The 19,131-nt window shown below is 47.6% G+C and overlaps 2 protein-coding genes across 16 annotated transcripts in view; one reads left to right on the forward strand and one right to left on the reverse strand.

Moving 5' to 3' along the window:
• Positions 1-1,446: 1,446 nt before the first annotated feature.
• Positions 1,447-15,322, reverse strand: LOC142849854 (MAPK-interacting and spindle-stabilizing protein-like). 14 transcript variants are annotated; one of them, XM_075972615.1, is made up of 5 exons: positions 13,622-13,933; positions 7,573-7,740; positions 6,741-6,891; positions 5,515-5,576; positions 1,447-2,602 (listed from the first exon to the last, which is right to left on the reverse strand). In XM_075972615.1, exon 5 carries the CDS (start codon positions 2,513-2,515, stop codon positions 1,547-1,549), a length of 969 nt encoding a protein of 322 aa, XP_075828730.1. In that variant the 5' UTR covers positions 2,516-2,602; positions 5,515-5,576; positions 6,741-6,891; positions 7,573-7,740; positions 13,622-13,933; the 3' UTR covers positions 1,447-1,546. The 14 variants fall into 14 exon arrangements, with proteins under 14 accessions (XP_075828730.1, XP_075828732.1, XP_075828731.1 ...); XM_075972617.1 differs by lacking the exon at positions 5,515-5,576 and adding an exon at positions 9,872-10,054 and having other exon boundaries at positions 13,622-13,932; XM_075972616.1 differs by lacking the exon at positions 5,515-5,576 and adding an exon at positions 9,872-10,057 and having other exon boundaries at positions 13,622-13,932.
• Ppp2r2d (protein phosphatase 2 regulatory subunit Bdelta) overlaps positions 14,029-19,131 on the forward strand; it is a 30,369-nt gene continuing 25,266 nt past the window's right edge. Inside the window, exons 1-2 of one of the 2 annotated variants that reach the window (XM_075972611.1) lie at positions 14,029-14,176; positions 14,260-14,352. In XM_075972611.1, coding sequence (XP_075828726.1) covers positions 14,170-14,176; positions 14,260-14,352 — 100 coding nt within the window. In that variant the 5' untranslated portion in view covers positions 14,029-14,169. The other variant, XM_075972613.1, reaches the window with a different exon arrangement.

The following is a 19,131-nucleotide window of genomic DNA, read 5'->3' on the forward strand; positions in this document are numbered from 1 at the left end:
TCTGGTGTAACCCAAGGGCCTCAAACTCACTATGCAACGAGGGTAGTTTTGAGCTCCTGATCCTCCTGCTTCCACCTAAGTGCTGGGATTACAGATGTGCAACATCATGCCCGGTTTATGTGATGTGGAGATCAAAGGGCCTCATGCATGCCAAACAAGCATATTACTAACTGAGCTAGAGCCTAGCCCATAGTTTCTTTTTAAGTGTTTATTATTTATACTCATGTGTATATGCGCAAGTCTCTGTGTGTGAATACGCACATGAGTCCAGATGTCCGTGGAAGTCAGAGGCATTAGGTCCCCCGGAGCTGGAGTTTCAGGGCACTGTGAGCGGCCCACAGCTTCTTTCCTCTTTGACAGATTCTCTAGTGTCAAGGCGAAAGAAAACTTCTAAACCTTTTGTTACAGAGCCTTTTGGAAAACTCACTAATGGCACATTTCTGTCTATCTAGGAATTCTAGAGGAAACCAGATTCCTCTTAGCAAATGAAACCCAGATGGAATATTTTAGTGTTTCTTTAGAGGCCACAGCAGTGGGGACATGTAGCTCAGTGCTCAGGATCCCCAGTCCAGTTCCCAGTGCAGAACTGTGTGCCCTTTCCCCAGCTCATCAGACGCCTCAGAATCCAACAAATCCAATAAACAGTGAGCATCTTATTCCTTTTTTTCTTGCAGGGGACAGCCAAATGACCCACACCTGAAACAACGGATGCTAAGGAGGAGGAATATGAAGGCAAGCCCGAAGTCACAGCAGTACTGCATCTCACTTCCGGCCTCCTCCTGTTCATCTTGCAGATAAATTAGTTTAAATAAAAAAAAGTTACCTTGGGAAAAAAAAAAATCCTCTTAAAATGAGATACAAGAGCGCCACCCTGTGGTGATTCTCTTTCATCATCTCTGTCTATGTTTCCCACCACGGTCAGTATTTTCCTTCTAACAAGGTCACATGTATGAACACCTGTGGCAGCACATCCAGAAAGTGCATGTGACATCTGAAAAGGGGAGCCTCTCTGAGGCAATCCTGACACCCCAACCAAGGAAACTTGGTGAAGGTGGAGGGGTGCCTAACTGGAAGGTCCAGGGTAAGGGGTCTCAGAGAGGGTGATCCCACACACAGTCCTCAGAAGAGGCAGGTGCCAAGCTTCAGGGACAGCTTCTTCCTGGTTTAGGCCTGGTCTTCACCAGGAACCCTGGAAATGCTGTGGCCCTGATCGCTGGTCACTGACCTGGAAGAATAGGGACAGATTCTAATGGAGAGCAAGGGCTACTGGGAAGCCCTGAGCTCTTGCTGCTTCTGTGTCCTCTGCAATAGAGCAGGCCAGAACTTGATGCTGGTTGATATACTGGTGAAACCTGAGTGCCTAGCTGTCCCTCGAAGGTACCCACCCCACTAACAACCAAGCCCACAAAGATGGACAAAGTCCAGAACAAAAAAGTTGACTGGTGGTAGTGGGTTTTTTTTTTTTGGTCTTTTTGTTTTGGCAAAACAACATCATACTGTTTATTACAGGTATTACAGGTGTGCCTTTTATCCCCACTGACAAAAATCACTTTGATTCTGCATTGCTACGCTGAGAATTAACATGTAATATAGTCATTAAACATAACAGCATCATTTTGGGGTCAGTAGTATTGTGCCCTTGTTGTTTCCCCAAGGTCTCAGCTTCATGAGTTAAAGTCTTGATGTCTCCCCAAGTTACTGGCTTACTCTTCTTCTTAGGACGCCTCCTCTTGATGAGTTTGTCATCTACCTTCGGTTGCTTCGTTTGTCCAGTGGTCTCTGGGGTGCTCTCCTGGTTGGATGCCTCAGGACGCGAAGAGCCGCCTGGCACTTCGCTCGTTTTATCGGGGCCACCAGGCACTGGCGGAGTATCAGAAGGTCCTGAAGGTACTTGGTATGGAATATTTGGAGTAGAACAGGGTCCTGGTGTGGGATATGATCCTGCAGGGGCAGTATATGGTGCTGGTGGTCCCCAGGCTTCCGGTGGCACAGTACCCCATGGAACAGGCAGTGCTCCTGACACTGGAGGAAGAGCTGTGGGATGCTGCCCTCCCATTCCTGATGCCCAAAGTCCAGAAGACACAGATCCCCGTGGACCTAAAGAACCAGCTGCAGCTGGATCTGGGGGTGCACCATATGGCTTAGGTAGCTCTGGAAAGGGCATATTTGGTGTAGCATATGGCCCTGTGGGACCAGGGCCCCGTATAGCAGGGGCTGGATAAGGTTGGGGACATGAGGGTCCAGGAGGAAGAAAGGATGCTGGGGTTCCTGGTGGTGGTCCAGTTGGAGGAATGGAGGGATATATTCCTGTTGGTGCTGGTCGAAAAGGCAAAGCAGAGGGTGCTGCACTTAGTGGGAGTCCAGACAGCACAGCTGGTGGAGCACTTAGGTTACTCCGAGGGCCAGAGCCTAGCCAGCCTTGAGGAGCAGGGCCAGCTTTTATGTTGCTCACATATGCCAACAAAAATTCATCTGACATTCTCCCAGCAGGACCTAAACCTGAAGCATGACGCATGGTGGCGATGAATCCGAAGAGACAGGCAATGGAGAAACGACCTGAGCAAGCTGACGCTTAAATCTGCTTCATAAAGGAAACTTTGTCCTAAACAAAACAAAACAAAACAAAACAAAACAACTGGTTGGTTAGATCCCATTTTGAACCTTTAGTTGTCTGGCTACTTTTTCAAAATGAAGAAAAGGCCTGGGAAAGGCTCAAGTGGTGGAGACTGGATGGCTGGGACAGAGAAAGGAGGGGCCAGGCTGTAGGGAATGGGGTAAGGACAACATCTACAGAGCAGGTATGGAGAGAGATGGTTCTAGAAATGTCTCCACTCTTAATTCTGGAAAATAGTCTTGTAAACTGATTTTAAAGACGTAACCTAGTAAAATTCTAGTAGAGTGGAAATCCCCAAATTAAGAAAGAAGAACATTTACAAAAAAACTAATGTTGGCTTCTTCCTGACTGGTGAGACAGTAAATTATTTCCACTTGCGATCAGGAAGTACAAGACTGGGAGCCAATGTCACCACTCCTACTTGGCATCATAGAAGTCCCAGCTGATAGGAGCTAAAAGAATACTGAAGGGAAAGAAAATGTAGGGAGATGAACAAAGGAAACAGTCTCTATTCCAATTATTCAGCTGTCTGTGTGGAAAGTTGCAACGAATGGACAACAGAAACACCTCCTGGAAGATATAGATATAAGTGATCCCAGCCAGGCTGCATGAGTCACCACACAAAATCCCATGCCTTCCTGTGTCCCAGTCCTACAAGAGTGCAAAGCACCAAAAGGGTTAACAACAGAATTCCAGAATCATAAAGACAGAGCAAAATCAGAGGATCGACACTACCTAACTTCAAATAAGGCTATATAGTGACAAAAGGTAAGACAGCATTATACTAAGTGAATAAAAACAATGGGATAGAATAGCTAGTCCAGAATTAGGATCATACAAGATCCTTTGATGAAGGAGCTAAGACATAGCAATGGTACAAAGAAAGCCTATTTCACAAAAGGTGCTGAAATCCCCAGATGTCCATAGACCAAAACAAGTAACTCAGCCAAATATGGACTCTTCTCACAAAAGTAGATCAAACAGATTACAGACCTAAAGGCCAGGCATAATAAACACAGAATATTTAAAAAAAAAAATAGACAAGACCTTTGTGACCTCAGGTTTGGCAATGAGTTTTTTAGACACAATACCAAAACCACAATTGTGGAAGAAAACTAAGCTGGAGTTCTCTAAAATGTAAAGCTTCCACTATGTGAAAACCTGTCAAAGACAGAAAGAAATGGTCAGGCTGTCCAAGAGACAAAATATACAGTGTATTGCCATTGTCCGTGATTATCACCACTCCCCAGGAGGGGAAGGTAAGCCCCTATTGATAAAGTTACCATGCACTGAAGATAGCTGTTCAGAAAATAGGCCCAGAGATCCCTGACCTAGAACTGACCTAAATGCCCCCTCGTTGAGGGCTAGCTTTCATGGTACAAGAAGACACTGTGCAAGCTTCCAAAGGAGGGAGTTAACCAACAGTCCTACCCAGCTGTGACACTTATGAACCACATCGATGACCAGCAGGTCACAATAACCCTATGGGTACAATAGTGGCGCACAAACCTTGGCAGTAACCAGTATCTCTCTAACTGGACTCATTCAAAGAGAAAGAAATGAGGCCTAGTACCGGAGACCTAGCCAACTACTCAAGTACCTGTGAAGTTATAGATATTTGAGGAGAATCTACAACCACAAATTTACTAAACCACCATAATCCCTAACAATAATCTAAACATTTGTCTGTTTTTATACCCAAAGATAAGTGTAGTCTTCAACCATCATCAAGGAAACTTCTGTTTGCAACAGAGTCCACTACAGAAAAGCACAACCAATCAAAATGCAGTTGTAGAGCCCAGTCCCAGTGAATACATGTACAAAACACTCCTGCACCTAAGGCTCAGAGAACATTGTAGAAGAGGGGGCAGAAAGACTGTAAGAACCAGATGATCAGGAAGTTAGTTGGCTGTAAGAGTGTGTCTTCTGGCAATATCAGAAGCTACATCCATAACGTTTCACCAACATGACTTCCCAAACATGAGTTGAAAAAGGACAGCACCAATGGACATGCCAAAGTGGACAGGGAAAAGCCCACAAAGCCCCAACCCTACACAAAGAACTAGAGGCAACTGAGGAAAGCTGGCAATGGGAGAGGTTGTCTTCCCTAGGGAAGGGCACACTAACTGGTTGTCTAGCGCCAAACCATCAGCCCTGAAAACATATATGCAGGTAGCATCATATTATATTAGGAACATATATCTATACACATATATACATACAATAGCAATTAGTTTAAAAGGAGGTCATAAACTTGAGGGAGAGTGGGAAAGGGTACATGGGAGGGTTTGAGGGAGAAGAGTTGCAATTATAATCTCAAAAATTAAATAAAATAATATCCCTGATAAAGAGTTAGTGTCAACAACCACAAGGAGCCCAGAGAAAGGAGGGTGGTTGGTATACTGGCTTATTCAGCTACTCTAACAAATTGCCCATGACTTTCATGACTTTCAGCAACAGAAGTGTGCTCTTCCTCAGCTCAGGATATCAGACGTTCACAAGCAGTCTCACTGTGGGCTTGGCTAGCCTTCTTCCAGGAAGTTCTAAAGTCCTTCCTTCGGCCTTCTAGCCACAGAGACAACTAGACTACATCACTGTGGTAGCACCGGGAGTCTCCATCTCACCTGCTCCGCTGTTTTTCTCCCTTTGCCTCTACAATAAGATCACTTTCCAGGGTACCCGGGGTTACAGATAACCAGGTCATCATCTCAAGACCATCAACTTGGACTGGAGAGATGGCTCAGCAGTTAACTGAACCCTGGCTGCTCAGGAACTAGACAGATGTGATACACAGATATAATGCAAACAAAATACCCATATGCATAATAAATAAATAATTTTTAAAAATCTCTCAGCTTGATTATATCCAAAACCTCATGTGCCAATGAGGTCGCACTCACAGTTCAGGGAATGGAAGCATTGATACATCAGCTTCAACAGACAGCATGGGAAAAGGATTAGCCTATGAAGAAATGGCATATCAGATCACAAGGAGGCATAACGGGGCCTAAGGCTCCCTGGCTGGCTTCAGTGTCTAGGTAAGGTTTAGAGGTGCTCTCACATTTCATGAGGAATCATGGGAAGTTTCACTAACAGTAGTATCAGACAGATACTGGGGTTGTGTTGTTGTTGTTTTGGTTTCCCAGTGTAACCTGGCTGTCCTGGAACTCACTCTGTAGACCAGGCTGGCCTCAAACTCAGAAATCTGCCTACCTCTGCTGGGAGGAAAGATGTGTGCCACCACTTCCCAGCTTGATGCTGGGTTCTTACAGTGACTCTTGCAGATGGTTGACAGAAAGGCTGAGGGGAGACAGGGATCACTAAAGAAAGGTCAGTCAGACATTCTAACTCAGAGAGAAGCTAGGGCAGAAGCTGCCAGATAGGCTCTGTCTCCCCAGAGAACCAGTGGGCTTGGCTTCTGCTTCTCAGCTCAGACCTGAGAGCAGGAACAGCTATGTGCTCAGACCAAGAGGCTTAGCCAACCTAATTTTCCTGCTTCAGCAGTACAGGGAACACTATGCCTTCCCCTCTAAGTTGAGACTTGATTTCCACATTAAAATAGTAATAAATCACAAGGAGTACAAGGGGTTACGCTTATCAAAACCAGTCACAAACAAGACGCCTGGCTCAAGGACAGCTGGGTCTCCTTGTGAAGACCTAAGCCCAAAAGTCTCATCCTTGAACCAGACACAGAACAATCAGCCATGCCTCAGAGGCAGTCGCGGCATTTTCCCCGGAACCCCAAAGGGCAGAGACACGCTCTGCTTTGTGAGGATGACTGGGCCAGGTCATCTGTCAAGGATGACACACACACACACCTGCCCTCCTTCCACTCACTTTTCTCTCCCTTTTCCCTCCTCCCCCTCCCCCATCTCCAGCAGCAGGTGAGGGCCAAGGCCAAAGGTCAGGGTCAGGGTATGTCTATAGCTTAGATGCATCCTAATGACCTCACTGCCCCCTCAAAGGCTGATAAAAGGTTTCTGTCCAGGATCTTTCAGTGGGTTTGCTAGTGTGTTCAGATTCTGCCAGCTTACAGGGGTAGGGCTCAGTTTCTGATCTTGAGGAATTTCTGTTCCCAGGATGTTTTTTGTGAAAACAGAATTCCAATCATCCACCCATCCATTACCTTGGTCTCTTCCAGGATTTCAAGGTGGCACTGAGCTGTTTCCCCTCTCTCGACCAGCAGAGGGCAGAAGTTCCCTGATGAGGAAAGCACCAGCTGCCAGCTTTGTGCTTAGGGAAGCTCCTCCAAGGGCTGGATCAGGCATCTGGTACTTCTATGGAGATACATACACATATACATACATACATGGACTGGGGACCCATAAATGATTCCCACCTCTCTGAAGCTCAATAACAAAATATCTCCCAATGAGACCACAAATAAGGTTTACGTAGAATTTTAGTTTACTTTCTGGTGCCCTCCTACCGCCTTCTGCTAGGCTAGACCTGTTACTCCTAACTACTGATGATGGAGAAGCTAGTTCAGAGATGCTAGAGAGGCACTGGTGGCACACACTTGTGTGTTAGCATATACCTGTGTGGTGGTACACACCTGCAATCCCAGCATTGGAAAGAGAAAGGCAGGAAGGGTTGGGAGTTCAATAGCGTCCAGGACTACAGAGTCCAAGGTCAGACTGGCCCATGTGAGAGTAACAAGGGGGTGGGGGGAGAAGCGTGAGTCTGGTGGAACAGAAGCTTCAATTCCCGACTTTGTTGGGATCCTGGCCTTGCCCACGCGGGAGACACTCTCTATATTCACCTAGTTCTTGCATGGGAGTGTGGTGGTGGGGATTGCTGCTTCAGCTGGACAGTCAGATTAGGGTAAATCCCAGGAGCTTCTGTCACGTTCACAAGACCAAGTCTCCTGGACATCCACTGTGTTAGTTCTAAAGGCTCAGAAGAAAGGGCATGGGGCCACCGTGGGGTTAAGTTTTGAAGAACACATTCTTGCATACCTGTCTCTTCCTTGTTCTGGATGGGTGGAAGACTCTGAGTCACTAGGCTTGGTGTGGGTTCTGTTCCTGATGGTGGCATGTTTCTCAAGGTGACTCATGGGGTAGATGGCAGGTGCTTATATGAAGAGGGTGCCCTAAAAGGGCTTTTCACAGAGCAAGCAATCAGAGCTGAGGCAGAAGAGACAAGCCTGTGCACTGGGGCTCTCCTCAGAGCAGCCCTCACTCCCCACATCACATCAATCAAGCTGACATTTCCTCCCACGAGAAGATGAGACAACGCACATTGTTAAGGAGCTCTGATGTACAAAGAGCTTTTCCCAATATACAGGATTCCTAAGTTACTAAGATAAATGGGGGAAGATTTGACATTTATTGTGCATAATTTAAATTCAAATAGGTTCCCAGTGAAGAAAAATTGCAAGTTGCTGAGCTGGGTCTGTGCCTTCAGCTCCATGCCTTCTGCTGCCATGCCAGGTCTGCACTGCGCTCAAGCTGCCTTGATCTTATAATTCAGAGAACAAAGCCATATTGCAGAATATTGGGAAGCTGTATTTTTATTTTTGAAATTAACTTATCCCCGTCTGTGAATTTTTTTTTTCAGAAAAGCACTTAAAATGAGCAAGTGTTTTCCTCTCACTTTAAAATACGGAATTCAAAAAAAAAAAATACGGAATTCAATTTTTTTTTTTAAAAAAAATGCATCATACCGGCGTTGGTGGCACATGCCTTTAATCCCAGCACTCGGGAGGCAGAGGCAAGCGGATCTCTGTGAGTTTGAGGCCAGCCTGGTCTACAAGAACTAGTTCCAGGACAGGCTCCAAAGCTACACAAAAACCCTGTCTCGAAAAAAAAAATGCATCAAATAGCTGTCAGTTTTTAAAAAAAAAAAAAAACAACAACAACAAAAAACGCAGGTATCTATCAAATTTAGAGAGGAAAAGTTTTCCCAAGCCTCTAGGCCAGCCTCCCAGAGACCTGCTGTGCATGGATTCCATCAAGTGTGAGCTCTGCTCCTAATTCAGGGCCTGTTCTGTTGCTCCAAAATATGAACAGAGATGTACCTGAATACCCGTATATCAACTCAGGGTGAACAAACCAAGCTGCACCCTACTATATCAGCAAGGACAGGAGATCTCAGCACGTTGCTTCCCTTTCAGATATGGCAGGAACAGCACCATGGAGGGCAGCAGAGGGGACTGGTGCACTGCCATAGGTTAACACCATGGCCTTGGGAGTTGCTGAGTTAATGCAGGTAAGAGGTAAGGCAAGAGCTTTCTACTGACACCAGGACTTACGGAACTTTGTGCTGAGTCTCCATTCCTAGGTAGGAAGCTAGGGTGTGGGGAGAGGTTAGCAGTTAGTGCCTGATTCACACTCCAAGGTCTTCAATGGCCTCTAACTTGCCAATGACATACATGTATAGATACCAGAACATCTTGAAAATCCAATGAGTACAGATTAGGTAATGTACCCGCTTCTGATTCCTTGGGTGACACCTAGAGATTCCAGAAGTGTCACTGGACTTTGGCCAAAAGCAATCTCAGGGATTCCAGGCAAGCAGACTGGCAACTGGGTTAACAACCCCAGCAGAGTATAATTGTCCCAGGGTTCCTGCCTCTCCCTGTCCCCAAGGCTTCTCTATGCTCACCCTTTCTCTTCTCCAGGTTCCTGACCAGCCCCAATGAGCTCCAAAGTCTGAATCAGGATGGTAGCTTAGACTGAAGCTGATGTAGGCATACAGCTGTGTGAGTCAAGCAAGTTTCTACAGCCGTGATTAGGCCGTGATTGACAGTACTACTTCTCCCACTGAAATCCTATTATCAGGGTTATCAAAAAGCCTTGGAAACAGAACCCTTTAAGAAACTGGAGACTCCTGCTAACCATGATCCTCCCTGCTGACCTGCTCTGGCTACCTGACTACTGACTACCCAGAACAAGGGCTCAGACCAAGGTAGCAGCAGCCCGGGTGTTTCATCCTCTACAAGACAGGTGTGCTGCAGGGGCCTGAACTTCCTCCTCCAGGTTCCATTTCCTGCAGCGGAAGCCTCTTGGAGGGTGTTCCCCTGCGTGTGCGTGTGTGGGTGGAGCCAGTTCCTTATGTCTCCATGCTGTTCCCCAAGGGAGGCAGTCTCATCTGAATGACACCTACTCCACTCCTACTTCAGACACGGAACTTTCCATGCCTAAAGTTAGATACATGCACCCCCTCTGTCCTCTCATTCCTTCCTCAACCCCTATCACCCATCAAGCTCACTGATGTGTCGCCCCCCCCCCCCCCATCCACAGCCTCAGCACCTACCTTTCTGGCTAAAGCCCATATCTCCACTCTTTGCTGAGCTCCCGCGGACTCCCTCCTGTCCCACTCCTTACACGAGACAGATACAGCTCAAAGATGGCCTGCTCCTGATGGACTCTGAGCTCCTGTGCACAGAACTGCATCAGTCTCACTCAACAAAGTATTTGTTCCATTCACTACTTACAGCTGCTGTGGAGACATTAAGACCAGAGAAGGCAGGGGCTAGAGCACAGTAACTTAAAGTCTCTAAGGTATGACCCACAGTTCTCATGAGGACAGGACCAACTGAGAGAGGAGAACAACAGAGACAAGAGAAGGAAGTGGGGATAGAATGGGGGTGAGGAACAAAGGCAGGTACCATCCTACTCCATATTAAAGTAAGCAGTCAAAAATGATGAGGCTAGAGATGGCTCAGGGGTTAAGAGCACTTGCTGCTCTTCCATAGTTCCTGATTTGGTTCCCAGCACCCACATCAGGCAAATCATAACTTCCTGTAACTCCAAAACCGAGGATCCAACTCTTCTGGCCTTAGCACAGACATACATAAATCTTAAAAAAAAATTATATTTGAGGCTGGGCGGTGCTGGTGCAAGCCTTTAATCCCAGCACTCAGGAGGCAGAGGCAGGAGGATCTCTGGGAGTTCGAGGCCAGCCTGGTCTATAGAGTCAGTTTCAGGACAGTCAGGACTGTTACACACAGAAGCCCTGTCTCAAAAAACAAAAACAAAAAAATAATTAAATTTGGCCTTTTATGTTGAGACACAGGGTAGAGGAGGGAGCCTCAACTGAGAAAATGCCTCCAGAAGATCCGGCTGTAGGCAAGCCTGTTGGATATTTTCTTAATTAGTGATTGATGGAGAAGGGTCCAGCACGTTGTGGGTGGGGCCACCTCTGGGTTGGTGATACTGGGTTCTACAAGGAAGCAGGCTGAGCAAGCCATGATGAGCAAGTCAATGCGCAACATCCCTCCATGACCTCTACATCAGCTCTTGCTTTCAAGTTCCTACATGTTTGAGTTTCTGCCATGACTTCCTTTAATGATGGGCTATAATGTGGAAGTTAAGTCAAGTAACCCCACCCGAACTTGCTTTTGGTCATGGTGTTTCATCACAGCAATAGTAACCCTAAGATAGTGGTTCAAGTCTTTAAACCCAACACCCAGGAGGCAAAGGCAGAGGAGTCTCTTGAGTTTGAGGCCAACCTTGTCTAGAGAGTTCCAGGACAACCTGGTAAGGCCCTGTCTCAAACAAAGAAAAAATTTCAATTAATTTGCCATTTATTTATTTATTTATTTATTTTGGTTTTTCGAGACAGGGTTTCTCTGTGGCTTTGGAGCCTGTCCTGGAACTAGCTCTGTAGACCAGGCTGGTCTCGAACTCACAGAGATCCGCCTGCCTCCGCTTCCCCGAGTGCTGGGATTTAAGGCCTGCGCCACCATCGCCTGGCTTAATTTGCCTTTTAAAAAAGAAAATAAAACGATCAAAGTCAAACCCATCCAAAATCACTGTAAGGAGTCTAACCCCATTGACAGCAGCAACACAGAGGTCAAACTGTGACCCAATACTTCAAAACAAACCACAAGAGCTAGTTCAGCACTAAAATCTGCTCTTCAACATCTAGTGATCTGTGGTCAGAGTGCAGCTATGCAGAGGGGACTCTGAGTGCAGCTATGCAGAGGGGACTCTGAGATCTGGGTAAGGACAGTCCATTTAAGAGGGGAGGAAGCTGAGGTTCTGGGATGTGATCTTCACAGAGTCTGTCTGGTATCTAAATCTCCGCTCACTGTCACAGTGCTGCATCCAAGATAGAGCTTGAGCTGGGGAGGGATGCACAGAGCAGCAAGAGCCTGCTCTCCAGATTCTTCAGATAGAATGTGCAGAAGCTGTGTGTGCCAGCTGCAGAAACGGAGTGACACCCACTCTTCCCTACTGTACTTCAGTGATGTCAGGCTGGTAGCAATGAGGGTGGTAGTGATGGGTATCTCCTCCTGATACTCGCCCGCCCCTTGAGCCTTCTCCTCCCTCTTCTTTATACTCAAGAGTTCATTTCACAATACACACTGCCCATCACTAATTATGAGGGCAGCTACCTACAAGTCTGGACATTCTGTCTACCATTCTTCATAAAGATGCTGGCCAGGCCCGACAGTGGTGGTGCATTCCTTTAATCCCAGCACTGGGAAGGTAGAGGCAGGTGGATCTCAGAGTTCGAGGCCAGCCTGGACTACAGAGTGAGTTCCAGGACAGCCAGGGCTGTTAAAGAGAGAAATCTTGTCTCAGGAAAAAAGATAAATAAATAAAAATAAAAAAACAAACAAACAAACAAACAAAATCAGAACAAAAGATGCAGCCCAGGGCACATGGACACACATCTGACAGTGGGAGCCATTTTAACTTTTGCATGTTTTAAACATGCAGCTACAATTTGGTAGAATGGAATGTTTCACAACCCTGGTGTTACTTGAAATATCCATGCTCTACATGGAGTCCGAATACATTTAACTTAGGCCCCAAATCCACAAGCAGTCTCCTTCCAAGGCTTGGGATTCCTTCCTCATTCCCTTTGGCTGCCCAGGGTCAGCTCCTCCCCAGCATGTCCTCCCAGGGTTATACGTGTGCTCTTAACAATCCTGAAGTTCTGGGGTGTCACCTGCCACTATTCCCACACCGTCAATGCCCACATCTCCCCTCTTATTCTTTCTTCTCCAATTGTCTCACACACCCAGACACCTGCAGCTCATTTCATCCTCCTACTTACCGCAGAGTTTCTTTCAGAAGCAACCCTAGGTGTTGCTGACAGTAGGCTCTGTTCCATCATGACTCTCCCTAACTCACAGCCAGAGTCAGCCATTTCATCAGAATCCAACTCCTGAAAATGGCTTCCTGTTCTGTCCCCCTGCCCCTACCTCCTTGCCTCCACTACTATGACTAGCCTTCCTCGGCCATTTTACCGTTTCTTGCTGCTCCTTAAACATATCAGAAGCTAGGTGTGGTGGAGGCCAGCCTCAGGTTACATGACAAGACCCCAACCAATGTGCATGGGGGGGGGGGGTGAGAGGGCGGGAGAAGGAGGAGGGGAGGGAGGGAGGGAGGGAGAGAGACTGAGATTGCATAAGGATAAATTCAAAGAACGAAAGAAGAAAAGGTCAGGGTGGACCTGCGTGTGCACTGGCTGTTCCCACTTTTGGCAGCTGCCTAAGACTTTGCAGGGCTAGCACTCTTGTCTCCTCCAATTGCTCTCTTAAGACGCCAGCTCTCCTGTTCCTATATCCTTTCCCTCCTTCGCTGCTGTATTTCTCTGTGCTCTACCTGACTGTCCCCATGTTTTTCGTATTGTCTCTTCTCCACTGAGGAGTAAGCTTCACCAGGACGGACGAATCAACTCTACACAAGCAGCATTCCAGGCAAGACCGAGAGAACAGGCAAGAAGAGCCTGCTAAAAAGGCAGATCAGCATTTGTGAAGTGGAGAATGCTCTGATTTGGAACAACTGCCCTCTAGTGGTGCAATACGCCCACTGCCAACCTCACAGTATCTATGAAAATTGATTTCGAATACGTCAAGCCCACCAGCGAATAACCCTTCTGTATGCTAGAAAAACACACCCACAAATAAAGCAAAAGACGACAACGGCTCCATAGGGCTATACTGCGAGATCAAGGAACCTCTGAAGGTGCACTCTCATGCTAACGGTGCGCAAAAGCTAAGAAAGATCCTGGGGCAAGAGAGCGTGGGAGATGGGCAAAATTACGCACTCAGGTGCTGGGCTCCAGATGCTGAAGACTCAGAGGCCCCGCCTGCCCACGGCCGAGCGCTCTCTATTGGCAGATTCACGGAGGTACTGCGTTCCCGTTGGTTCAGCAGTGGGAAGGGTCCGGGCCTACGAGCAGCGAGTCCAGCCGGCCGCAGAAGCCAAGTCTGAAGCCCTTAAAGACACAGGGGTGTCGCGTCCTGGCCCTTAACACAATTCGAGAAGGCCACCTGTACCTGTCGGCGGACTATTCCAAGACACTCTTTCCACGGCCCGCAGCGGCTACAAGGTTCCAGCCTCGAGACGGCTCGCGCAGACGCAGTCGGCGCACGGTGCGCCCCCGGCAGCCCCCGCGGCACTGGCCGTCGGAGGAGGCGGAGGGGGATGACGTCATCCAGCGGGGCGACGGGCATTGGGCGCCATTTTGAAAAGGGAAAAAATTCCCTCCCCGGCGGCGGCGGGAGCGGCGGCGGCAGCGGCGGCGGCGGCCGGGGCTGAGCGCTCGGAGCGCCTCGGTCGGCCGCGCTCGGCTGGGCGCGTCCCGCCCGCTCCATGGCAGGTAAGGGCCGTGCGCGAGCGGGCGGGTGGACGGACGGTGGTGGGACGGGGCGGGGCCGGCCTGACGGGCGCGCTCTGTTGCAGGAGCCGGAGGAGGCGGCTGCCCGGCGGGCGGCAACGACTTCCAGTGGTGCTTCTCGCAAGTGAAGGGCGCTGTCGACGAGGACGTGGCGGAAGGTGAGGTCCGACCGAGACCCGGGCGCAAGGTCACTCTCGGCCGCCGGCCCGGATGCGGCGGCCTTTGCCCGCCTGGCCGGCGCTGTCCTGGGAGACCCTCGGCCGGCCGGCGGCTGAAGAGAGGGAGGGGCGGCCGTGGGGGAGCCGGCTGGGGACGCCTGCGTGGGGGAGAAACTGCAGTGGAGGCCCGCCTCGCGGGTCTGTTGGGGAGATGGCCGTGGACGCCGGCCTCGGGGGTCAGTGGGCAGATGGCCGTGGAGGCCAGCCTCGGGAGGCTGTGGGGAATCCGAGGAGGTAAGGCGGGAGACACAGATCAAGGCATGCGGGGTAAGGTAGGCTTGTGGCCACAGGTCTCTGGAGTCTAGGGTGTACAACTGTCTTGATTGCAGGCCCCCAGAGACTGTAGGGAGACAGGGCTGTAGACGCTGAGATTGAGCTGGGAGCTGGTACTATAGGATGAGATGAGGCCCATTGGGGGGAGGGGGGGAGCCGGTAATGGTCCTTAGTCTTGATGCCCTGTGGAGTGAATCAGGTCTCAGACACTGATGTAGGGGCCCATGTAGTATAAAAGGGGACCATGGACTCTGTTCTCCTTGACGCTTGTACAGGGAAAAGGAGATCCATGCAGGGTTATTGGTCTCTGGGCCCCTTTGGTGTGAGCCTGGACTCTGAAACACTGGCTGCTCCGGTGCTCTCCCCGGTGGCCTAGGTGTGCCAGGCTGCCCGATCCTGTCTCGGGCCAGATAGACACTGGTCTTGAGCAAGAGGGACTTACTTGGCCATGAGGTCTCCTGAAACTCTGCAGTAGTGGCGTTCCACTGCTCAGTGTTTTCTCTTCCTCCGCTGCTCTTTCAAAGTCACTTCCCCAGACTGCGTTCTAATTTTTGTTTTAGTTTGGTTTGAGTTTGTTTGGTTGAGAAAAAAGTTCTTGGTGCTATAGCCCAGGCCTTGAACTCCAAGGCAATCCTGTCTGCCCCCATCCTGCCCAAGTGCTGGGATTTCTCAAGCACATACTTTTCTCCTCTGCGATATTATTTGTTTATATTGTGTGTTTGTGGGTGTGTTCGTGACCCTACACAGGTCGAGGTTAAAGGACAACTTGTCAAGAGTTGATTCATAACCAGGTGAGTCCCAGGTGACTTTACCTGCTCAGCCGTCATACCATCCCCTCCTCCCCACTTACTCCTTCAAATTTACTTGTTTTCCTTTTTGTTTTTGTTTGTTTTTTGAGACAGGGTTTCAAGTAGCCCAAATTAGCCTCACACTCCCTGTGTAACTGAGGCTGGCCTTGAATTCTCTCTCCGTGCGACAGCCTTGGCGGTTCTGAAGCCAGGTTTGTACACCAGGTTGTCCTCAAACTCACCGAGATCTGCCTGCCTCTGCCGGAAATTGAAGGTGTCAGCTACCTGAGTGCTAGGATTGAAGGCGTGCCCTGCCACACCCGGCTTTGGCCTTGAATTCTTTGGCGCACCCAGTTGCTTTATCTTTCCCCTAATCACAACTTTAATGAACCTTTGTTGTGGGTCAGTAGGCAGGGAACTGAGGGAGCTGAACTGAGGGAGCTTGAGGGTTGTGGAATAAAACCTTAGAGACCTGAGCATTAATGTTTTATGTCAGTCCTTGCAACTTGTTCAGCCATCTAATAAACATGGACCTTTCACGTTGTTTTAAAAGGAGTCTGTTCATCCACCCATCTTCCTTGTCACCAGCAGCCTCTACTCGGGTGTCCTGTCCTGCTTCTTGTTTCCCTACCTCAGTGTCTCGCTTGACTCTTGACTCTTAAACTTCTGGAGGCCTATGGTCCCAGGGGACAAGACCAAACCAAGTTGTCTTGGCCCATAACTGCTCTCCGAAAGTTGCAGAGGTACATGGTTTGAGATTGAAGCCAGATGACTTTTATGTGAAGTAGTTTATTGATTTTGTTTCTTCTCTATTGGCATAAACTATATTACTGTGTTTCATTTTGCATGTGCCAAGTAGGTGATAGGTCAGCCTTTCTCCTGTGATTTATTGTAACTGTGGTAATAATGGTGAGTCAGCCTTAATTTCTGGTTTCTGTGTGGTTTTATTTTTTTTAACTGATAGGTTAAATGAATTTATACTGACTTTATAGAAAGTTTAAATTTATAGAAAATGGCAATCTTTGGCAGTAACACACACCCTTAAATCCCAGCAGAGGGAGGCAGAGGCAGGCGGATCTCTGTGAGTTCAAGACCAGCCTGGCCTACAAGAAGTAGTTTCAGGACAGGCTCCAAAGCTACAGAGAAATCCCATCTCGAAAAACGAAAAAAAAAAAAAGAAAAAGAAAAAAGAAAGAGAGCGGGAGAGAAAATGGCATTCTTTCCTATAGAAATCTTGGCAGAAATATTTTGTTGCTTATGTTAAAACTGATTAGATTTTGTGTTGTGTTTTAAGTTTTGTGTTTTTTTGTTGTTTGTTTGTTTCCTGACAAGGGTTTCTCTGTAGCCCTTGCTGTCCTGGAACTCTGTTCCTGAGTGGCCTTGAGCTCAGAGATCAGCCTGCCTCCGCCTCCCCAGATTAAAGACTGTGTTCTTGTACCACCTCTGCCTGACTTTTTGTTGTTGTTTTGTTTTGTATTTTTTTTAACCCCTATTTTAAGTAAAACTTGAATTTTAGTTGGCACGTCTTTTGAATGTGTGTATAATACTGTGGTAATTACCTGTATTTTTCTTTTTAATTGTATGTTCTGTGTTTTAATCCAAATACTTCTTAGTCCATCATTTATAATATCATTGTTTTTATCAGACGGAACTTTGGTGTTGCTTGAGTTATCAGTGATGGTTTAAAAAGGCAAAGGTATTGGCAACTAGGACTTGTAGCAACAAGAATCACTACCTCAGTCCTATCCAAACTCAAGCTTGAAGAAGAAATGTTAGTGAGAGATAATTAGAAGGTGGCATTTCAAGGGGTTTATTTCATGTGCTGATGCCTGGATTTGAGAACCTAAGGTATGGCCAGATTTATCTGTTGAAACCTGTAGCCTATGAGGCTTTTTGTTCAGCTCTGCAAAATTCCATGTAGCCCTGCTCCTGACTTGTCTTTCTGCGGTCCTGGCCACAGACAGTCAGATGTGTCCTAGAGATTAAGTCTGAGGTCTTCTGACCTGGCAGGCGATACCCAGAGAGCATGAGGGACAGAGGGCAGGGTGTAAATAGGCAAGAGAGGCAGGGCAAGATAAAAAGGGCTTGTCTTTCTTTTTGTTTTTGTTCTGTTTTTAACCTAATAACCTCTGATACAATATTGAACTGCATACACTTTATTTTTATGTGTATAAGAATTAGAGCAGGCTGGAGAGATTGCTCAGTGGTTAAGAGCACGTAGAACCTTCCAGAGGTTCTAAGTTTAGTTCCCAGCAAATATAATGGTGTTTCACAACCATCTATAATGGGATCTGATTCCCTGTTCTGGCACACGGGCATATATGCAGACAGAGCACTAATAATACATAAATAAATACAAATACAATAAAAAAACAGAATTTTCTGTGAGTCAGGTCACCATTTCTGCTCAAAGTCATGGTTTCATTGTGTGGTCTGTGAGTTTCATAGACCCGCAAATGGAAGCAAGCTGGGCGCGCAGGAAAATTAGTAATTGTCCTACTGTTGGCCAGATGGGAGCGTGGCTGACAATAGTGATTGGCTTTTCTTCCCGTGTTGGAGAATAGACTAGAAAGGAAGAATCAAAATGGCAAACTCTGGGGACTTACAAGTACTAGGCTTTAGTTACTGCTTTGGGGTTGGTTATTTGGGCAGATTTTGTGATGTGCAGTGACTCACAATTAGCTCCTACTCTATCCCTAAACATGGTGAATATTACATGACATTACAATCTTTTGTGTGTTTGGACTTGGTATACTGAGTCCTCAAGACTAGAGACTGGCTGCTAGCTCCCCTTTCCTAGGCCTTGCACAGGATCTAGTCAAAATGCAGTGATAGCTAACATTAATGAGTGGTTTGTGTGCCAGAAATTGTGCAGAGGCACTACCTGTGCCAGTTAACTTTACCTTTACCCATCTGAAATGCTGCTCTTCCCAGTTTCAGAACAGAGTGAGGGTGTGGAATTATGCTCCCTGTTTCCAAAGCCTGTGTGTGCCTTGCTGTTCTGGGAACCAGTTTTAGCTAGTGCCTTGCTGTTCTGGGAACCAGTATTAGCTAGCCCTGGGGAAGCCCCTTGTGGAATCTAACTGTCCATTTAGCAGACATTGTACCACTAGCAGTTGAAAACACGGGGAAACGTCACGCTTTAAAAAGGAATGCTTATAGCCTGGTGTGGTGCACACACCTTATATCTGAGCACTCTGTGAGACGCGAGGGCAAGATCTCTGAATTCAAGGCCAGCCTAGTGAGTTCCAGGTTAGTCCAGACCACGCCGAGAAACCTCTTCTTGGAGGGGTGGGGAGATGCTTATCAGATAAAACAAGGTCAGTAGTAAAAAGTTCAAGTGTCTCCTCATTTTCTCAAGCTTAACATCAAAAGCCTTACAGACAAGTAGTAACTGGAGCCCTATAAGACAGACTACTTTTTTGGTTTTTTTGAGACACGGTTTCTCTATAGCTTTGGAGCCTGTCCTAGAACTAGTTCTTGTAGACCAGGCTGGCCTCACAAAGATCCACCTCCCTCTACCTCCCAAGTGCTGGGATTAAAGGCGTGTGCCACCACTGCCTGGTGCCTGACTACTCCTTTTAAAACAAGTTTTCAGTCACCTCACAGGGAACCTGAGGGCCTCTCCTTTTTTGTGTTTGTTGCTTTTTCAGAAGAA

The sequence above is a fragment of the Microtus pennsylvanicus genome, chromosome 5 (genome assembly GCF_037038515.1).
Source record: "Microtus pennsylvanicus isolate mMicPen1 chromosome 5, mMicPen1.hap1, whole genome shotgun sequence".
Classification (NCBI taxonomy): Eukaryota; Metazoa; Chordata; class Mammalia; order Rodentia; family Cricetidae; genus Microtus; species Microtus pennsylvanicus.

Bases quoted from the DNA above. Each gene is read 5' to 3' on its own strand.
- LOC142849854 (XM_075972625.1), bottom strand. From the start codon at position 2,515: ATGCGTCATGCTTCAGGTTTAGGTCCTGCTGGGAGAATGTCAGATGAA.